We start from the raw sequence: 22,246 nt of genomic DNA, 5'->3' as shown, positions 1-22,246 counted from the left end.
GAGGGGAAAAAAATGTACGTTACAATTTCTTAAATAAATGAGGATTTCTCACCTTGAAAGGATTTGCTCGTCCCGCTCTGCCAACTGGAAAACAAACGTGTTGCATTATTAAGAAGTTTGATTATTTGACAGTAGAACTACGACAGCGACACAAGAATCATCACAATATTTAAAAAATGAATGAGTATGGAATCCACAAGGAAAGATGATAAGCAGCCAAGTGGAAGCTGGTGACTTTTATAAGAACACCGATCAGCCGTAACATTATGACCACCTGTATGAAGAGTCCCCCAAGAACCAGAAATAACAACAGAACACAATTTGAAATATATGAATTTAAAAAAAAATAATTTTAAATGACCAAAATCACATTTATATTGAATATGTCACCTAAATATGATTCAAAACGGAAGAAATATCCAATAGAATTTACTCAAATTGTGTATTGTCACAACTTGTGCAAGCAAAAAAAAACCCACCCTGAGAACAAAAGGGTTCGAAGTGATGTTCAGTTTGGTGGTTTAAGTTTGAGTGGCGTCATGATTCATATCGACTTCATCGCTTCGCTGAGACGAAGAGTAATTTGTGCCTTTTCTTCTTTTTGTCAAATTCCAGAAACGTTCCATTACGCGTGTTAAACTGTAAATTGTAATATTTTATATTATCGGAGTATTTCTCCATTTTAAAAAGGAAGACGATTTAATTTTAAACATATTTAAGTTGTTTTTAAGTCACGTTGTGCTTCATGTTTTTCTCCCCGACATCATCACTTTATCAACATGCTGACTGTGGTTATGCTAATGAGGTGATGATGTCACATGTAAGAGAGCCAATAGCAGCGTTCCTTTCTGAAAACCATGGTGGGAAGATTGAAATGTTCAGATCCGTCGCCTCAACTGTTCATTTACATCCGAGCTCAACACAAACGGACGGGAAAGCTTCACACTCACTGAGGACGTTTCCTGTGTTTCAATGTCTTTTGGTTTTATTTCCTGGCTGCAGTTTGCAGGATGTTTCCGTGTTGCTCACCTGGCGTCAGAGACGGCGTCAGAGACGGCGTCAGAGACGGCGTCGCAGGTGGAACGGCTTCTTTATCGAACGCTTTCAAACCTGCAGAGGGACATGAGCCGGACGTTTAGCGTCGATTCCTCACGTTCAGACCGAACGAAAAGACCGAAGTGGAACCGACGTGTTTTGGTTTCTGCCGCTTCCTCCGTCTGGTGTTGGTCTTCTTCCTCCCCGAGTTCCTCTTCATCCTGCTCCTGCTGCTCCTCCTCCTCCTCCTCCTGCTGCTGACGTCCTGAAGACACCGCCGTCCGTCTCTCCCTGTCAGATTACAGTCAAAGAGCTTTATGGTAAAAGTGTCTAAAAGTTTGAAGGTTAAAATGCTCATTCCAACGAGCTACCCGGCGGTCTGTCTGGTGCTGGAGTAGCTCTGCTCTTCCTCCTCCTCCTCCTCCTCCTCCTCCTGGATCTGGCTGGCTTTCTCCAGGGCGAGCTCGCTGAGCCGCTGGGCGAGGGCCAGGCGTCTGGATCGGGACGCGTATCGAATGGCGAGTGTCACCACGTTGTGCGTCATCATCTCCGCCAGCTCCACGCAGCGAAACTCCCGCTCCAGCTTGCAGGACAGCTGGAGGAGCAACAACAACAACAACAACAACAACGTCAGAGCTCCTCCTGAGGGCCGCCGGAGTCGAAGGAAACGGTCCTGCTCACCGCGAACATCTTCATGAGCAGCTCCTGCTGCTCCTTCTGCGACCGAGTCTGCGCCTCCTCATCGATCTCGTAGCCGCTGGACGACAGGAAGCTGTGGTGGTTGTGAAAGAGGACCGAGCGCAGGAACTGCTCCTGAGGAGGGAAAACAACAACTCTACTTAAATCTGGTCATTTCACTCATTGTGAATCAAGTGGTGTTGTCACGATACCAACATTTTGGTATCGATACCACCATGTATTTCAATACTTTTTCAAATAAAAGCTGTGCTCTCTTTTTACCTCATTCTCTTATTTTTTCCTCATGTTGTTTAGATTCTGTCGCTCGTATTTAACAACCACTAGAAAATGGATCTACAGGCTGACCAGCGTTGCCAGATATGGTGGTATCCCCCAATTAGGACGTCAAACTTTATTTAGTTCGCTTGCGTGTTTATGGCGTGTTCTTTATTACACATGATAGTTTTAACATGATTCCTACACAGGCTGAGATCTTCACTGGGTTTTATTGAGGCGTCTGGGTTTTAACACACACACACACACACACACACACACACACACACACACACACACACACACACACACACACACACACACACACACACACACACACACACACACACACACACACACACACACACACACACACACACACACACACACACACACACACACACACACACACACACACACACACACACACACACACACACGGTATTCTTTTCAAAGTACAAGCTCGGTTGGGAGAAGATTGTTTTGACTTTTATTTTGAAGTTGTGTCCAGGAATGTTGTTGGTAAATAAGGTCGAGTATGAAGCGCTTATTCATCTGTGGATCTGCTTTCTCTTTCAAATCGCTTCTTATTTTTTTGATCCTGTTTTAAGATGTTTTTGTCAGGCCAGTGCTCGGCCGATGACGTACGTAGATTATTACATCTGATCTGGCAGACCTGACCACAGGCTGTAGGATTGTCCTCAGACACTGGAGAACATAAACATTCCATTTAGTGAGAGGCTGGCAGGAATAACCAGAATAGCTCGTTACCAAGCAATTAAACTGAACAGACAAGAGGTGTTCTGGAAAATATGGGGCCTTTTAATGAACAGAGTGCTCAATGGTTGATAGGAAGTGGATATGGTTATCACAGCGTGTGTGTGTGTGTGTGTGTGTGTGTGTGTGTGTGTGTGTGTGTGTGTGTGTGTGTGTGTGTGTGTGTGTGTGTGTGTGTGTATTTCCATGTGAATAGGTATGTAAATGAAGATGACCATGATGAAGGTTCTAAAGCCTGACGTACAGGAGGTTAAGGAGACATGATGGACACCAGCAACGCTGCCCTGATGAACGTCTTTCTTTGTTTAATGCTGGCACTTTAAGTTAATACATTAAATCTTTGTTCTTCATTATCTATATTATCTATATGTTTTTAATCTTCAAAATGCAGTAAAAAGTGAATTACAAAAAAAACTAAGATTTGTTTGTCTGTTTTATACAAACGGATTGTTTATAAGTTAATTTGTTTATATTTTTCTTTCATATTACAGGTTTGTTGATCCTAAACAACTTTTTCCCCTCAACAATACAAACCACAACAGTTTACCAATATTTAACAAGACATTTATTTCTAGAACTTGTTGGTGTGTTTATTTACCTCCATCTGGCCCTTCTCTGTGGCAGTCTGGCAGAGGGGCAGTTTGAAGGGCAGGATGGCCACGGCAGGTCTGGGCAGGGTGGGGGGGTAACGGGAGCCTTTACAGGGAATACACCTGACGGAGGAAGAGAAGGTACCAGAGGAAATGGACCTTTAGAGACACCTACAGAATATTTACAGCCAACAGCTGCTCGTCCAACATGCAAACTCCAGATCGAATTCACCCGACTGGGAATCAAACCACCAACCTTCCCCAGCAAGGTCTAATGAAGTTATACAAACCAAGAATTGGCTCAGCAGCGACACTGAGATCAGCAACAGTAAAACAGCTACTAACTGTGTTCAATAGGACAGTAAGTTATCTTAACTTTCACTGTATAGATGTTAAACGTGTCTCTGCATTAATTAAAAAACACTACTTACTCTGGGCCTGAGGGAAATTTAACCGTTTGCAAATTTGTGTGAATCTTTCTGACAAAAAACACTTTTGTATACTCTGCTACGCTCAGAATAAAATTATCTTTAATACATAGCAGACAGAAAAACAGTAACTAAATATGACGACAGTAAGCAGCCCAGTTTACAGAGGACTGGTGTGATGTAATCTATTACATTTATGTAAGCGAGTGAATCAGGGGAACAGCTATATCTCATCTAAAACAGGCGTATTAAACAAAACACAAACAAAAAACAAACAAATAAAAAAGCATAAAAAATTATCCACAGAATTTATTTGTTAAAAAACTAAGTTAGTTTAAGTTTTTCCGTCTTGTTGTGTTTGAAGGGTTAGGATCGTTTCTGTTCACCTCTTAGTTCACATCAAATTAAATAATTCATTAAATAAAATAAGAAACGTCAGTCATGTGACCATTTAAGCAAAAATGACTTATTTGAGTCGTTCCAGTCGGTTTTAGATTCATCAGATCACAGAGACTCTCTGATCAGAGTTATTGATCAGCTTCTCTTGGCCTCAGACAAAGAACTGGTCTCTGTTCTGGTCCTGTTAGAGCTCAGTGCTGCATTGGTACTATTGATCAGAACATTGATACTATTGATCAGAACACTGATACTATTGATCAGAACACTGATACTATTGATCAGAACATTGATACTATTGATCAGAACATTGATACAATGGATCAGAACACTGATACTATTGATCAGAACATTGATACAATGGATCAGAACACTGATACTATTGATCAGAACACTGATACAATGGATCAGAACACTGATACTATTGATCAGAACACTGATACTATTGATCATAACACTGATACTATTGATTATAACATCTTATTACAGAGACTAGAACACATCATCGGGCTTAAAGGTACAGTACTAAACCAGAAACCAGACCATAATAACCAACGTTCTAAACTAGAAGCCGTCTTGAAGACATAAAGGTTGGATGAGCTGTAATCTTCTGCTCCTGAACTCTGATAAAACTGAAATTATTATATTTGGTCCAAAACATTTGAGAGAGAAATGATGTAAAGATCTAGTACCACTAGATGGTATTACTTTGTCCTCCAGTACCACTGTGAGGAACCTGGGAACCATTAAACAATCTGCAGGACTGCCTTTTTTCACCTCCGTAATATTTCCAACATTAGAAACATGCTGACTCAAGGAATTTAAAATCCTCCTTCTAACTTAGAACGCTCTGAACAACCAGGTTCCATCAGATCTTAAAGAGCTGCTGGTCCCAGATCTCCCCAGAAGAACTCTTGGTTCTCACAGTGCTGGCTTACTGGAGGTTCCTAGGTCTTCTAAAGTAGAATGGAGGCAGAGCTTTCAGCTTTCAGGTTCCTCTGATGTGGAACCAGATCCCAGTTTCAGTTAGGGAGGCTGAAACAGGTTCTACTTTTAAAGTTCTACTCAAGACCTTTCTATTTACTGAAGCTACAGTGAGGACTGCTTCAACACACTGCCATGCTCCTCCTGGATATGACTGTGTTTTATTTGGTGCTATATAAATAAAGTTGAATTGAAGGATCACTCTAAAAATTGAAGAAATTGGATTTATCTAAGGTTTATACAAAAATGTTCATACATAAAAAATGTTTTTAAAAATCCTCCAACACATCAGATAAAAGAAATAAATGACAGATCAGCTTTTTATTTCTTTAAATACGTTCCTGTTTTTGACAGTTTACCTGAGCTGTTGCGGGTTCTCGTGCACTCCGACCACCCAGTAGTGATCAGACTTGCTCTTGCACGTGTCCCTGGTGTTGCACACCGGCGTCCAGGTGTTTCCCAGCGAGCGGTTCAGCATCCGCACCACGCCGTCCGAGTCCACGTAGCACGGCGTGCCTGCAGAACAAAGCACAGGTGCGATTTAACACGTGAAAACAAGTGTGTTTACAAAGAAACGGTGAGTTGGCAGTGGGGCAGACGGACCCTCTGCAGTGAAGCCCAGCCAGGAAAGGTGGGACCTGAGGGAAAGGGGGAGGGGCTCGCCACCGATGATCCGCCTCTTCCTCCGACTGAGCTGCAGCAGCTGAACGCCCAGAGCCTGCTCGCCGTCGAAGCCCGTCGCTGGAGAAACAAGAAACTGGCGTGAGGCTTCGTCAGCGATTAACCAAAATATAAAAATGATGACTCGACAAACCTGCATTATACACCAAAATTCATTCATTTATTCTGATTCAGGGAAAAATGAAAATCTCTAAAGGTGAAACTGCATCACTGAGGAGATGGAGACTAACTGAAAACTTCTCCAACAAAGTAAAAACTTTACCGAGACTGGAACACTTTTTCAAAACATAAAATTTTTATTTATTTTTTTTAAATCGCAATATTAATGTGACTTTACTGTAGGTTATATTTATAATATATTGAATATTTCATAATGTGTTCCTGCTCAGTGTGTTTTCTGTCTAATGTGTTCCATAAAATTTTTAATATCTGCAGGACTTTTTATGAAAGCAGGAAAATGGTTACTGCTCATGTTGTACATTTATTTACTGTATATTATATTTGTAAATATGTATTATTATGTAGTGTTCCTGCCCGGGGACTGTAGATGTAAACTAGCTATGGCTAAAATCTGGTACGAAGCATCTTTTCTTTAAGAGTAGTTTATGTTTATGTAAATAAACACTAAATGTGAAAAGGTTTGAAAATATGTGACAATCTTAAGAAGAAAAAGGAGAAGTAATACAAGAGGTGTGTTGGGCCACCATGCTCACCCCTCTGGACAAAGGGGGGGGGTGACCACATGTTTCTTTGAGAACAAAGAAACATGTGGTCACCACTGGAAAAATTCGCCATTGGTCACGTGACCCCCACCAGGGGGCCCCCCAGGCCCCCACCTCGGAAGCTGCATCACTGCAGTGCACCACCAGGGGGATCCACCAACTCCGCCACACCCATGGTCTGGAAACCTGAGACCAGCCCAAGGAGATTGGCTGAGAGGCATCCTGAGCTCAGCAGGAGCCGGACCATGACGCGCACTATAAAAGTCCAACCCGCGAAAATCCAACCATCTCCAGGACGGATTTGCGTCGATCCAGACGAAGAACTTTGTACGGGGACACAAAGGGCCGCTCGTTGACTCACGCGGACTGGGCCCGAACACTTCCAACTTGCAGGACGAGCTGGAAAAGCCGTGGAAACGTACTTTTGTTTCTCTTTCTTCTTCTTCAACCGGACCCCCACAGCTGCAAACCAACTTCCTTCCCCTCCAGCCGTGCAGCTTCCCGGTGCCTGCTAACCTGAAGCTCGCTTCTGCACCCACACAAGAAGTGCCGGGTTACTCACAGTGCGTTCTGCGGACCCCCCCGTGTTCCACGCCGCAAAACGCAACTCAGGATGGACGACGGTGTCCGGTTGTCACCGTAACACAACCGGCTACAGTGGACCGTTCGCGCCGAGCCCCCCCTCGCGCACAGGACAGTCTTGTTCATCTGGCCGCTAAGCAACCGCAGCCCCAGAAAGAGCGAGTCAAACGCCTCTAGTCGCGTGGGTCATCGCAATCCCTCTTGACGTTCACCTGGTGGACGCGTCAAGTCATTGCGCTCTCCCTCTGCACGCCGCACGCCCCTAGTGGTCGTCTCACACACACGATTTTATTTTGTCTTTGCAAACTATTTCTCTACAAAAAAAGAAAAAAGGTTCCAATAAAGCGGTTTGTGTGTGTGTGTGTGTGTGTGTGTGTGTGTGTGTGTGTGTGTGTGTGTGTGTGTGTGTGTGTGTGTGTGTGTGTGTGTGTGTGTGTGTGTGTGTGTACCTCGATGGTAGACGATGAGCAGCTGCTCTCCGTGGCCGGCCATACACACCACAGGCCCCGGCAGGCTGAACATTTCCCTCTGGACTCCCCCGATGGAAAAGAGGCGGAGCGTTAGCGAGCTGGTGGCGACCGCTGCCCAGCCCCGCCCCAGACACAGCGCCCGGGCGTCCTCGCCCAGCGGCAGGTCCACCATCCACTCCTTGTTGGTGTCCCATGAGGAGAAGTGGAGGCACTGCAGCTTACTGAGAGGAGGAGGAGGAGGAGGAGGAAGGAGTTACTGCTGGTCTGTTCATGTGGGTTCAAGTCCCATAAAACTTCATTTACATCAGCGCTTTACCTTGTATAAAGTAATATCATCCTTCACGACAACACAACTGAAGAAAACAAGAACTTAATAAAACAATCCTGCGTTTTAGTGAGGATTCATTTCACCACACTTAAAAACTAGAGCTACACTCGGTAGAGCGCAGACCCTCACCAACGCCACATGTCTTTGTGGAACCGAGTTAGCATCGCCAGCATGATAGCTGTTAGCTCATATTGATGCTAACTAGGTAGCCACATCACTGTGTGAAACACTGAGCAGGGAGCGTCTCCATGGCAACAGATGCTGATCTCCTTTGAACTCCTCCCATCCGCTTTGGATTGGACCTTGTTTTCAGGGTATTTGGGGGATTTATTTGGAACCAGTTCACTGCTAACGTCCCAAAATCAAATCGTTTGGTCCTTAAATGTTGAATCATCCCTGAATATTTCATTCAATTCGGGTGAGTAGTTTTTGCGAAAAGTTTTTAAAATACATTCAAAGTAAGGATATTGGTGATTTGTGAGTGATTGGTATCTGCAAATCTTGCCGATCACCCCGCCGATCAAAAACCGTGGTCCTCTACGTCCCCTAATAACCACAACAATCAGGGACTAGAAGCTCGGGTGGAGCTGCAGAAGCTAGAAGCAGGTGGAGCGGGGCCATAGACCTATAGAACTAGAGTTATATATAGAGTGGTTTATGTGTTTTATGCAGGAGTCTACTTCTAAATTTCTATGTGGTCTGTCTTTTGCGTTTTTATTGTGTTTGGTGAGTCACAGCGCCCCTAAGGCCTGGCATGTGTACTACATGCCCTGGAGCCTCGTGTTGAGCCGTGTTCATAGTGAGGTGTGGACGGAGGTTCTTTGGGAGAAGGACAGGGAGAACAAAGATTGTTTCTTCATCGTGTGGATGTTCCTCAGTTTACAACAACAACTAAAGAAAAAGCTTTAAAATAAAGGATTTTAAAATAAAAGATAAGTACCCACAGGGGAGCAATATGGTGAAAAAAATAACCCAGAAGGTTACGCTAGTTTGAAGGGAGACTGGGATATTCTGAATAAGTTTTTGAGAGTACTATGTTCAGAGTACTTTTGTCAAACAGGTTTTACCACTTTGAAGTAGAATGAAGTGTTTATAATTCACATTGAAATGTAAATGTTTAGTGACATTCAGGTCAAACCTCTCATACTGCTTTAAAGTAAACTGGAATTTAATACACAAAGAAGTTACATTGGAGCCTAAAAGCTTTTATGTTTAAGATTTATTTATTTATTTTTATTATTGGATTTGCACTTTTTTTAGGATTTATTTTCAACCCAACCAGCCAAAGACACTTTGAATCTGATTGGTTTTTACTGAATACTGTTTATGTTGTAGTTTTGTATAGTTTATATGTTTAGTCAAACTGATTCACTGGGTTTCATTAAAAAAAATAAAATAAAAAATTGCCACAAAATCCAGGTGAAGTTGTTTAAGTTAATATAAATAAGAGAAACAAGACTGCAGAGTGTAATTGGTTTGTTGTTGTAATGACTGAATAAAGTTTAAATAAGTTCTTAAGTCATTCTGAGAAGAATTTTGATTCAATAAGTGAGTTTTACAATAATTTCTAGCTAAACAAAGCTTCAGCCAATAGTGCTTTTAGCTTCAGACATCCTAGTTGCTCCAGAAATAGACTATTGAGTATATTTGCAATAGCAATGTAAGTATTGGATCAGGAAAGTATCGGTCGATATTCAATTCTGAAAAATCGGATCTGTATCGGGGCCATAAATTGTGATCGGGACGTCCCTAATGGAAACTGCAATAAATACATGCAGACAAAAACAAGTTTCGCGACCAACTGCGTTGGCGAGGGTAATAAGATGCTACAACAAAGACTGAGTAAAATCAGAATTTAAAAAGAAGAAGAAAATAAAGAAAAAAAGAATGTGAATCTTTGTGATTGTAGGAAAATAATGAAATTGTGTGGAATCTGATTCAGTGTAAATATGACAGAATATCATGGAGGAATTAGAAAAGAAAGTGATTAATATTAGAATAAATAATTCATAAAATGAAAGTGCTACATGAAACCAGGAAGCTGCTATATAAAATCTACATCGAGCAGCAATTGAATGCTTTCTTTTGATTGACCATGAAAAAATGAAATAAACAACAAAACATATCAGTCAGTGGCGCCAACCGGAATCCTGTACACACTGTGCCTACAATTATTTTGAAGGTGTGAAAAAAACAAATATTGTTTGATTTCGTCTCTGCCTGGATCACCGTCACTCTAACGGGCTGGGCTGCTTTCATTGGTGTTTCTGAATGGCTGTCATACATGTAGAGATGCTCATTTCAGAAAACAAAATGCAGTGGTCTCTTAATTTTTTCCAGAGCTCTGTGTGTGTGTGTGTGCGCACACACACACACACACACACACACACACACACACACACACACACACACACACACACACCCCTTCCCGATACGCCTGATCACACCCAAACCATATATTAAAAATATACCTACAATCACCCGTGTATAATCCCGTTTGCAGTGCCAGAGTTTCCTCTAGAGGACAGAGCGCTAAAGAAAGGCAGGAAGAAGACGAGGTGGTTACCTGGCCAGCTCGTCGGTGCTCGGGCACGCCAGCAGCACGGCCTCCTGGGACAGGTCGGCGGCGGTGTGACCCAGCGAGTTGGTGAGGTGCATGGCGTGGTGCACGGCCGAGTCGTGGAACTCCACGTCGATGGCGTTGTCCAGCTCGTCGTTGTAGCCTCGGACGATTCCCACAGAGTTCCACACCTGCGTCGCAGCGGGCCGTCAGCGCCAACCAGCCAACCAGAGTGTTTGGTTTTTTGACAGGAAAGAGCAGAGTTTGGTCCTACCATGAAGCGGTGGGTGAGGTGTGCGGGGGTGGAGCCGGGCTGAAAGGCTTTCTGCGGGAGAGTCGGGAGCGGACCCTCGTAGACGGGACGGGGTGGCAAAGGCGGGGCGGCGGCGGCGAGCACGGCGCTGCCGGCGTCGTCCTCATCCACAAATTTGTCGTGGCCGAGCTTCAGCGATCCGGTGTCTGCGAGATGAGCAGACGGCGTTAATCAAACTGGGTTCAGTGGAGCGCAGACGTTTCCTCGCTTTGCTTCACGTTTGACATTTTTACTGGATTCAGAGAAGAAACGGCCTCGTCGGGCGTTTCTTCTCTGAATGAACTTAATGACTGCAGACATCCCAGATTTTGTCAAAAGTGCAACTTTATTGCTGTGATTGTCCTCAAGAGTTAAAATGTATATAAACAATCCCAAAATAAAAAGTAAACGAGGCTCCGTCATTCAACAAATTCAAGCTTTAACCGCGTTTAAGCAAAAGTGCAACAGCAACTATGGAAACTCACAAGAAAAGGAACGGCAGAACGGAACCCGGTAATTTGTTAAATAAAAACTTTTTTTTTTTAATCTAGAAATGCGACAAATGGATTTTTTTGCCCAGCCCCAGTCACGACATATTTTTACATTTTAAAAAGCTCTTGAAGTTCTTCAAAAATGCTTTTTGCAGCTGAAATATACAGTATTTGCTCAGATATCCAAATCATTGTTCCAGTCGAGCCTCCGGTCGGCCAGCTCAGCTGGTAGAGCATGGCACTCGCAACCTCAAGGTAGAGGGTTCATGTCCCACGCCGGGCGCCACCTTCCTGCAGGAAGGTTCTTAATGGTGCAATGTGATCTGGGTGACGGTGCTCAGACTGACACCCGGAAACGAATAAGATGGAGAAGATGGATGGAGGGATTGATGGAGGGATGGAGGGAGGGAGGCATGGAGGGAGGGATGGAGGGATGGAGGGAGGGAGGGAGGGATGTGTTCCAGTCACTTCCATGGCCACATGTAGTGAATAATACAGTGGCCCCCTCGTGTCTGCTGGGTTCTGTCTCTTGGCCTCTTTTATGCACCGAGGCTTCAAACTGAATTATAGTATTGTTTTAATTTAATAAAATGTTATATTATGTATAGAGATTTTTTTAATTTTATTTCTCCTTTATCATCATTATTATTATTATTATTATCATCATCACTACCACCATATTTCAATACTACATCATATTTTCATCCTCCATCCCGCCGCTCCTACCACACATGCACACACACAGTTTACTGCACTGTAAGGATTGTAAATATCATTCCGGGTATCGTGTTGTTGTTTCTTTCTGTCTTTTGTCCTGTACGTTGCAAAGCAAAAAAAAAAAAAGTATTTACGTTAAAGTTCCTAACTTCACTCACCCATGGAGTTCTCGTCGTCCAGGAACGCTCCTCTGTTCCTCACCCGCCCGGTGGCGGGCATCAGGAAGTCGTCCTCGTCATCCTCGTCGCCCGTGGCAACGGCCTTCTTAGCCGGTGAGGCCGTTTCGCTCAGGCCTTCATCCATCACTCGGTCGTCATCGTCATCGTCATCAAACAAGGCGTCGTAATCTTTTGCAGGTTTCTTCCCTGGAACCTGTAAGAAGTCCAGTTCTGGTTCATCCCATTGACTCACCTTGTAACGCCACATTATGGAATAATGCTGCAATAAGTATTAAAGTTTCAACTCATTATGTTATAATGCTGCAGTTTGTCAAATCATTCCTGAACACATTTTCTAATAACTTGTATTATATATTGCAAGTTTTTACAAAATGCGGGTGTGTAGAGTGACATTATGTAATAAAAGTGCAATGTGTGATAAATGCTTTTGTTTTGATGCTTTGCATCATAACTATTACATAAAATAATGCAGATTGCCTGTGTCCGTCATTTTTGTGTATAGTAATGGTTATAATTGTCCTAATTCTGTGTCAGTAATAATTATTAGTGTAGCTTTTGTTTCCAGCTTGTGAACACGTTATAACTCCATCATAATGACTACAGTTACTGTTGATTTAGCCCCGAGCAAGAAAACATCCTACTAGTTAGTTGTTTTGTTTTAAATAAGTCCTAATTAAGCTGGAAAGCTTAATTAATAATGTTATTCTGATGGTGTGATGACTTTTCTCATTACAGCAGCAATTATGATGATTATTCCGTAATACACCAAAGCACCCTCATTTTGTCAAAACTTTCAATATGTAACAAGTTATTACAAAATACTGCAAAGTTTGTTACATAATGCGTTTAAGAATTTTATTACAAATTGCAGTGTTATTACACCATGAGTTGAAAATGTATTACATTATTACATATTGCAGCGTCATTCCATGAGGCGGCGCTGCACACCTTCTCAGTAAAACCAGGTTGGAACATTCTGGTTGAGGTCACATGACTCCCCCAACAGGAAAACACCACACAGAAGAAAACGCAGGAAACCATAAGTAGAAACTGAAGTGCTGGCCGAGCCAAGATGGCGTCTATCAGTCCAACATGGCGGCGGTGCTCGTATGAAAGAGTGAACTGGGCCTCACCTTGGTGGTTCTGGGGTCGGTGGACGGCGTGCCGAGTCCGTCCAGCAGGCCCAGGCAGCCCTCGGTGTCGGTGTAGGCGATCTGGCTCCCTGAGGGATGCCAGGCCAGAGCGCACACCGTGAAGCCTTTCTCATGCTTCTGCCTGCAGCACACAGGAAAGCGTTACTCCGGAGAGCAATGGTGAGCGGGCCGGACCGCTACAATACGGCCTTTAATAATCTCTAAACTCAAAATTGATAGTTTTCCTTTGTTGTGACAAAGATTCTACGTCATAAAAATGTTTTGTGTTTTAAACAAAAACTACGGAAAACGGCTGCAACATCAACCTGAAGCCAAATCTAATGAGAGGTTCTGCCGCTCCTCACCTCTCGATGCACAGCTTGCTGCTCACGTCCCAGACGGTCAGGAAGCCTCCGACGCTGCCGGCCGCCAGGAAGCGTCCGCACGGAGACCAGACCACCACGTTCAGGGGCTGCGGGGGGGCGGGGCCAGGAGGGGGAGGGGGGGGGGGGGGGGGGGTTCAATAAGGAGCAAAGGACGAACACTTTTACACCAAAGCACAATCAAGCTTTTCCTGTTGAAGAACTTCATTATTTTAAACCCTTTATCAGGCACATGTTAAAACGTTGATATTAGAAGTTACAATATGAGAATGTTGTGAGATACTTCAATATCTACTTGTATAGAAATGTCACAAATTCCTTATAAAATGTAAAAAAAAAAGGCGATTTTAAACCTTTTTCCTCTTTAACCTTTCACTCAGACCAACGTCGTTATGTCACCGATATAAAACCCCCACATTGTGTTTAAAAGTGTAAAACTGAGCAAAACATTTCTTCTCTCCACCATTTGAGGCTGCAGGTTTAATAGATGTCTGACCAGACAGACGGAAAACATCCTTCACTCTGACAGCCGACTAGATAATGCGCTTTTTGCAAAATAAAATGATGTTTTTTGACATCCGTTTGGCAAAATGTTCCTTCTACTGGAGCAGAAGTAACTGGAAATGTTCACTTGGCTCATGAAGGGGAAAGAATTATTTGTTGGTCTGTGAAAAACCCTGATGTCATTAAGAGAACTCGGAAATTTTAAACATTTCCTGTAAATCGTCTGCAAGTTGACCTTCATATATGTAAACACCACCGAGGAACCAGGGCGCTACAATCCGCCCACCGAAGGCTGAACTGGAGATTCTCACCTGTGTGAGCAGGTCGTCAGACAAAGTGCTCACGTGTTCCCAGGAGCTCCGCTCGTACAGGTGAACTCTGCTCTCTACAGGAACCGCCAGGAGCTGCCGAACAGGAAGCCAGTGTCACCAGGCGTTTCTGTCAAACCGCAGCGATGGTCGGTGGCGAGCGCTCACCTGGGCGTCGCCCGGCTGCCAGGCCAGCCGACACAGAGACTTGGCGTTGTCGACGTCGTTGGTCTTCTGCAGCAGAGGCCAGCTGATCACCCGGGTCTGAGCGCGGCGACACGAGACAAGGGACCAAAACCTTCAGGTGCCGTTTTCAGAAGTCTTCCCAGACCGAGGCTCGGAGACGCGGACGTTACCTGATCCTCGACGTTCCACACGGCGACGGAGCCGTCGCAGCTGGACGAGGCCTGGAGGAGGAGGCAGGTTTTATTCTGTCTGTTTAGAATCACTACCAGTCACTTTAACTTCAATAAAACTGTTTTTTATTCATTCTAACAGTCACGTTTTGGCGAGTTTACATGAGAAAAGTCAAAGTGATGTAGTTCAGGCGCCTCATGGATCTAAATCTTTCAACTGTTTACATTTCAGGTAGTTTATCAATAAAAAGCACATTATTGTTGAATTTTCGGCACGTTTCGATTTTCGGTTGGTTTTGTGTTCATGCTTCCAACGGTGTGGGATGAGTGGTGCCGCAAATCAGGTGGAAGAAAAAGAAAGAACAAAAAAAAGGCGCTTAGAAGAGTAATCCTAGACACACAGAATTAAAAAAAAAAATTCTAAACTGCAAAACTCCACAAGAACTAACTTCAGCCACGACTGTCAGGAAACAGGTTTCACCCACCAGGAAGTCATCTTTGGGGTCGAAGGTCACGCTGAGAACCGGCGCTTCGTGTCCCCGCAGGGTTTTCTGCCGGCTGCTGTCCGACACCTCCACCACCTTCACCAGGAAGTCACTGCGGGAGAACGGAGAGCACCTTCACCACGGACCTAAGTGGATTCACGCCCCACCTCCACCACGCAGCCAATCAATGAGCGGGACAAAACTCAAGTAATTGCAATTTCCTCCGGCCTAAACGGCCACAGACGGCAGTTGTAACGATCGACGCCACAGCAGAAATGACCAGCGTGAAAATATCAACGTCAATGCGGCTCCATGGTCTGAGCTCTGATTGCTGTGATCAAGCTGCTCGGGAGGATCGATGCCGCCACCAAACAGACGATTACGTCTCATCACGACTCGTCCTAAACTGATCCGAGGTGGAAATACCACTCATCCTGAGGAGGGCACAGCGCCACCACCCTCCACTGGCTGAACACGCCCCGGGCCGCAGAACACGCCTGCTTTGGTAAAGTGAAGCTGACAGGAAGTCAGCGCAGCAATCAGTTTAGCCAGCGCCAGCGGCGCCGCAGCCGGCAGCGCCGCAGCCAGCAGCGCCGCAGCCAGCGGCTCCACAGCAGCAGCGGCTCCACAGCAGCAGCGGCTCCACAGCAGCAGCGGCTCAACAGCCAGCAGCGGCTCCGCAACAGCCAGCAGTTCCACAGCAACAGCGGCGCCACAGCAGCAGCGGCTCCGCAACAGCCAGCTGCTCCACAGCGGCGCCGCAACAGCCAGCGGCGCCGCAACAGCCAGCGGCTCCACAGCGGCGCCGCAACAGCCAGCGGCTCCACAGCTGCAGCTCCGCAGCAGTTCCACAACAGCCAGCAGCGCCGCAACAGCCAGCAGCTCCACAGCGGCACCGCAACAGGCAGCGGCGGCGCAGCAGCGGCGCAGCAGCGGCTCCACAGCAGCGCTGCAGCAGCCAGCGGCTCTGGAAATCAGCATGTTGCTCTAATTTTTATTTCATGTGCATCGTAAAGTGTTTGTCAAACACCTCCAGCCTACGAACAGCTAAAAAAGGCAAAAGGCCAGAATGACTAAAAACTGACCAAATAGTTAAAACTACTTAAATACAGGAAAAAGAGCTAAAATGGTCAATTTAAAATCTGGTTAAAATTACTAACAGCTAAAACTGTTGTAAGCATGAGGAAACGGCTGAGGTGGAAAAAAAACTGGAAAATTTGCTGAAATTGGCAACAAAGTCAAATAAACATAAAATGAAATTTGTCTGAATCGCAGCTATGAAACAGGAAACGCATCATATCTGTCGACTTTGTAGTTTTTACTTCTTCTTCATTCCAGAATTTGCGACTTCAGTGACTATGTGAGATTATTATATTAGAGAAAGAACTTGTTAATGCGTCACACAAACAAATGTTTTGCATTTATTGCTTCTGTTAAAAAGTGTTGAGTCTTTACTTGTGGAATTTTCAGAGTAAAATTTATTGACCAATAAATTCACTTGTGAATTTTTGAAACAAGTTTGTCAAAAGTTTAATCACATTTTTTTTTTAAACTCCAATTGTTCCTATTTGCTTGTTGAATCCCACAAGCAGCAATTTCACGACTTCACTCTCATTGTGAAGAGAAAAGTGAAGAGTGTGCACCTTAACCTCTGGGTCATAAAACCACCCACCCATCCACCCATCCATCCATCCATCCATCCATCCATCCACCCATCCATCCACCCATCCATCCATCCATCCATGATTGAATTTTGTCTGTCGGTCATTTACCTAAAGATAAAAGCTCATTACAATAAAGACTTGTATGTACTGTAATGTAACTGAAAACAGAAATAGTCTGCATCTCGTCCTATAAAACCCGTTCCAGCTCCGGTTCTCTCCGGTCCATTTCTACTACCTGGATCCGGCGGCGACTCTCGATCCGCTGCTGTTGAACGCGACATGAGTGGCGTTGGTGGTGAAGCGGGTCAGGATGCCGTCCGGATCTCCGTCGGGAAACGTGTGAATCTGCACCGTGTTGTTGGAGCCGGCGGTCACCAGCTTGCCGTTCTGAGGACGAGACCAGACGCTTCATTTCAGCGCGACGGAGCGAGTGGACGCTCCAGAAGACGGCGGCCTGAGAGAAAGGTGTGGCGAGCGACCTTGACTGCCAGGGAGTACGCCTTCTCCCCGACCGTGATGAACTTCGGGTCGTCGTCATCCAGACTCTCCCATATCCGAACGTCTCCGTCATTCCCACAGGTCACGATGAACCTGAGGAAAATTACATCCACATCGGATTTGAGGGAAATTGTGACACCAAAATAAGTGAAATTTATATTTGTAATATCATTTTTTTTCAAAGTTCACAAAGCATCAGCTGCGATATTCTGTTTACGTTTAAAGTAAAAGTATCGGAGACGTTATGAAAAAAAAAAAAAAAAAAAGCACAATAATCTCCAGAATGTTGAGCGCACATGAAAATAAAAGCCGCACACCAAATTTAAAAAGAAAGTTCGGATTTACGTGATGCCCCTGAATGCATCACCCATGTGTCCTCCGACTCTGCACCGTGGCTGTTTAAGCTGCAGCGTTTAAAGCACGAGGAAAAAAGTAGAGGCTTCAAATTCAAAAGTTACAGTAAAGATGTGTGGGGATTAAAAAACAAAAAACAATCCCAGAGGAGAAACGTCACTATTCTTCCAAAGTTCAAATCCTGAAGCACAAAATTATAAACAAATTCTTTAAGTGTGTTTTTTAAGGGATCAGATCACGTTTGTAATGTTTAACCAGCAGAGCAGAACTAAGTGGACCGCTCCTTCAAATATCAGAGGGACATTTTAAAGGAGACATATCATGCTTTTAAATCCTTCCTTTTTACATATAAATCATACAGTTGTGGTCTATACAACGCGAAACTGCAATGCTTGGGTCTGAATTCCTCATTATTAGAGCTCCACAGGCCCCTTTTCTACCCCTTTTCTGATGTGCTTCTGAGAGCAACTCGTTTTGGGGCGGTCTCTTCATACCCCTCCTCCTCTCCAGGTTGCAGAGGTGACACTCGGTTCAACGCCACCCTGTTCGGCCATCTTTGTAGTTTGATAGAACAGATACAATTATCTAGCGGCGCAGAAACTTTATATTCACACATTATTTACAAAATGTCAACAAGGGAAGATTTGTCCATCCAGCCATACATGTTGGAGCCAGAGTCGGACCCGGCGGAGCGAGATGAAAATGACGATGATGCACCTTCAGAACAACGTCTTCATATGGATGTAACGCAATGGTGTGTTACTATATTTACACTAACTTCTCCATCCATGCCCACTACTACAATACTGCCTGTATTACAACGACTATTTAACACAGAAGTTACATTCTAATCTAAAACGAGCACACAGCGCTAACATATGAAGACGGTGCAACTGCTAATGCTAACAAAACAATGACAGGGACGTCTTATCATCACACTTTTTAGCGTTATATACAGCTTACCGAAGTGCTCTGTTCGTCGTCTCCATAGATAGAAGGAACTGACCGCTCAATCAGACCAAGTCTTTCGGCAAATCCTTCTTTATACTGGCGGAGGTTGCTGAAGTAGTCGTCCTTAAAGTGATTCGCGCACACAAAAATGACCTTACCCACAGATGTGGGTACATTTCTGTGAAAAATAAAACTCAACCAGGCACTTGGAAAAGGTTCTGATGCTGGGAGACGGTGTAACGAAGCTTGTGGGTTACTACATCCAACAACCGAACATTTCGACTTATCCTCTCGTAACTTCGGTTGGACTACAAAATCGCAGCGAGAAACAAAAATGGCGGATTGCTCGAAGTGTCGATGTCCTAATTTGGCAGTTCCGCTGAGAATACTGTGACGTCATTGTTCAAAAAACGTAATAGAGAATAGAAAAATCGAAACCGATCGCAAAATATGACCAAAACAGAATATAAAGATATCAACGGAGCACCTGAAGAGACTACTTTGAACTTTTCTGTACTTCTAAACACTCTAAATATACAACAAAATGCATTTAAGGGCTAAAAAAGTGGATTTAGCATGATATGTCCCCTTTAATGCAGCTTCTTTACAGAAAACAATGTTATCCATTGTATTTGCTATTACAAACAGTTTGGTCAGTATCGACTAATTTAATATATATTTCTAGTGTTTCACTCTTGTTTTCGGCTGCACAAGAGTGAAGTGATGATTATCAAACGTGAAGAGGATCCAGTGACAATGACTGAGGAGAGACGCTGCTGGAGGACGGCAGGATTTATTCTTTATAAATGACGACTGGTGTCACATTAAACAGACAATATACAACTTTAGTTAGTCACACAAACAGTGAGATTACTTATTGAGATTCAGTACAAGTGTTCGACTCATTTCCCCCAGACGGAGGGAATGTTCATGCTGACATTTTAAATGTAATTCTCTGTTGATTCGTGTTGTTTTTGTCTGGATCGGCTCGACTTTATCACCAATATTAACACAACTTGATGATAAAAGCATCTGTACTTACAAAACCTCATTATAGTGTAAACACAAGATTTTGCCAGATTTACAGTAAATATATTTAATTGCACAAAGTTTTAAAGATGACGCCACAAAACGTGATTAAAGACTGTTTTTTAATGAGTGTTAATATTAAAACTCATGTTATAATGATTATTTCACCTGGGAGGCGTCACTAAATCGCACATTTCTTTAAAGGTTTAATGCAGTGAAAAGAGTCAACGTTCATATTTAACGGATTATTCTGCTGGTCAGGAAATCATTGGATGAGACCGACGCGCAGTAAATGCACCAGGATGAGCTCCTGTCAGGCCCAAACGCTTCAGATCAGCCTCCTTTACACAGCACAGCTTATGGATGAATCAGATTATCAGCACCGGAAGCATCGAGAAACTTCATGTTGGACTTACTTTCCTGTGTCGTCGAAGCAGACCTCGGTGTGTCCCTCCGAGTGTCCGTAACGCATCGGCTTCCTCTCGCAAGGCATTTCCACAAACCTCCAAGCTGATGAGCTTGAAAACATGAACGTTATTTTATTATTTCAGGGAGGGAAACATGTTAATCCCTAAACTTCGCTCTCATAATATTCCACCGCTGCTTGTCGCGAGCTGCACAGCTGAGCTAGTAGCGCTAACAAAACAGCCACTTCACCTCGTTACGCGTCTCCAAACTTCACGTTTGGAGGATGAAACGCCACACAACCAGCTCGCGCTGTTCGAAAGAAGAGGCTAATTGGCGGTTTGGCGTCTCGAAAGAGAGTTAAAATGACAACTTACAACTTCTCCGCAGATTTCTCCCTCCCGGAGTTTCTCCTCAATCTCCCGCGCTGCGTTGAAAACAAGGAAACGTGCGTCACAAACTCCCGCCAGCGACGTCATGACGCATTGACGCAAACCCCGCCCACATTTCAGTCCAGTTCAGAAATCACTGCACATAAACGCCAGCCCAATGTTTTATGGAGGATAAAAAGGGCCAATATTGAATAAATAAATAAATACATAAATAGAATAAATAAAAAATATATAAATAAATACATAAATAAATAAATACTTGTTTAATGTATCATTAATTAATTAAAATTGGAATTAAGCAGATAAATGTATCAATAAATGGTCATCAATTCATTAAAATACTAATTCATTTTATGCAAAAAAAACCTGAAAACAAGCAGAATTATTCCACTATTGAATTAAATAAGTCCTGGTCGGGTGTTGTGGGGAGGACATGTAACATTTTATAATTCAATTCAATTCAATTCAATTTTATTTGTAAAGCGCTAAATCACATCAACAAACATCTCAGAGCCTCTTACAATGATAGAGAACAACAGAACCCAACTAAACCTTCCAGAGCAGCAGATGGAACAAGCAACAGTGGAAACCAGGAAAAACTCCCTCGCATGGAGAGAAGTTCATAAGAAGTCCCTCTTCAGGAAGAAAGCGTGGGGCGGACCCTAGACTCTGGAAGGGGGGGGGGGGGGGGCATCCGCCTTGACCGGTTGGGGGGAGAAGTACATGGGATAGGACAGGGAGAGAGAGGAATAGAAGAGGGAGAGAGAGAGGAATAGAAGAGGGAGAGAGAGAGGAATAGAAGAGAGAGAGAGAGAGGAATAGAAGAGGGAGAGAGAGGAATAGAAGAGAGAGAGAGAGAGTGGCAGACAGGCCAGAGAAGTACAAATACTAAGAAAAGTCTATGATGAGCGTTGGTCTGATGATGAACCAATCTCAGTCTGGAGTTTAAGGGCCGTGCCGTTGCGGTGGGGTCCCGGTGCTGTGGGGGGGTCCCGGTGCTGTGGGGGGGTCCCGGTGCTGTGGGGGGGTCGGGTAGTAGGACCGTGGTAACTCCACTCTGGGAGTCTTGGGTCTGATCCCCTGGATCCTGCTCCCCTCCTGTCAGGATCTGGTGGCTCCAGTAATGTTGTTACACAGAGAGAAAGAAAGAAAGACAAGAAACAGAAGCTCCAAATGTAGAGTTCCTCCCTTTAACGGGAGAGAGGAAATCCCCTCAGCAGTCTAGGCCTAGAGCAGCTCAACTTAGTGCTCCTATTTTATTCCTAATGAGAAGCTCTATCAAAGAGGAAGCTTTTTAGTCCCCTCTTAAATAAACTAATGGTGTGGGCCCTTCGGACCGAGGCTGCTAGTTGATTCCAGAGTAAAGGAGCCATATGGCTGAAACTCCTGCCTCCTCTTTTACTTTGAAGGACTTTAGGGATTACCAACAGTCCTGCATCCTCAGAGCCAAGGGCTCGTGGAGGGTGAGACACTTCTAGAAGTTTCTCCATATAGGACGGAGCCTGGTGATGAAGAGTTTTAGATGTGATCAGAAGGATGTTGAATTCTATTCTAGATTTGATGTGAAGCCAGTGTAAGGATGCTAAGACTGGGGAGATGTG

General features: G+C 44.1%; 1 protein-coding gene across 1 annotated transcript in view; it reads right to left on the bottom strand.

Annotated features, from left to right (window-relative positions):
* Positions 1-20,678, bottom strand: part of wdhd1 (WD repeat and HMG-box DNA binding protein 1) — a 31,943-nt gene extending 11,265 nt beyond the window's left edge. The window contains exons 1-22 of the mRNA XM_080492838.1: positions 20,631-20,678; positions 20,265-20,366; positions 17,496-17,607; positions 17,252-17,403; positions 15,353-15,464; positions 14,868-14,918; positions 14,680-14,775; positions 14,515-14,607; positions 13,682-13,788; positions 13,317-13,458; positions 12,163-12,376; positions 10,779-10,963; positions 10,511-10,695; positions 7,596-7,837; positions 5,765-5,902; positions 5,521-5,677; positions 3,362-3,476; positions 1,717-1,848; positions 1,407-1,630; positions 1,190-1,326; positions 1,030-1,110; positions 53-84 (exon numbers count right to left, since the gene is read on the bottom strand). Of these exons, the coding sequence (XP_080348964.1) occupies positions 53-84; positions 1,030-1,110; positions 1,190-1,326; positions 1,407-1,630; positions 1,717-1,848; positions 3,362-3,476; positions 5,521-5,677; positions 5,765-5,902; positions 7,596-7,837; positions 10,511-10,695; positions 10,779-10,963; positions 12,163-12,376; positions 13,317-13,458; positions 13,682-13,788; positions 14,515-14,607; positions 14,680-14,775; positions 14,868-14,918; positions 15,353-15,464; positions 17,252-17,403; positions 17,496-17,607; positions 20,265-20,341 (2,784 nt within the window). The 5' untranslated portion in view covers positions 20,342-20,366; positions 20,631-20,678. The remainder of the gene's footprint in view (positions 1-52; positions 85-1,029; positions 1,111-1,189; positions 1,327-1,406; positions 1,631-1,716; positions 1,849-3,361; positions 3,477-5,520; positions 5,678-5,764; positions 5,903-7,595; positions 7,838-10,510; positions 10,696-10,778; positions 10,964-12,162; positions 12,377-13,316; positions 13,459-13,681; positions 13,789-14,514; positions 14,608-14,679; positions 14,776-14,867; positions 14,919-15,352; positions 15,465-17,251; positions 17,404-17,495; positions 17,608-20,264; positions 20,367-20,630) is intronic.
* Between the last annotated feature and the right edge of the window lie 1,568 nt (positions 20,679-22,246).

This window comes from Lipophrys pholis, assembly GCF_963383615.2.
Source record: "Lipophrys pholis genome assembly, chromosome: 2".
In the NCBI taxonomy this organism is placed as follows: Eukaryota; Metazoa; Chordata; class Actinopteri; order Blenniiformes; family Blenniidae; genus Lipophrys; species Lipophrys pholis.
The sequence above is the reverse complement of the archived record's forward strand: the minus strand, read 5'-3'. Positions and strand labels throughout refer to the sequence as shown.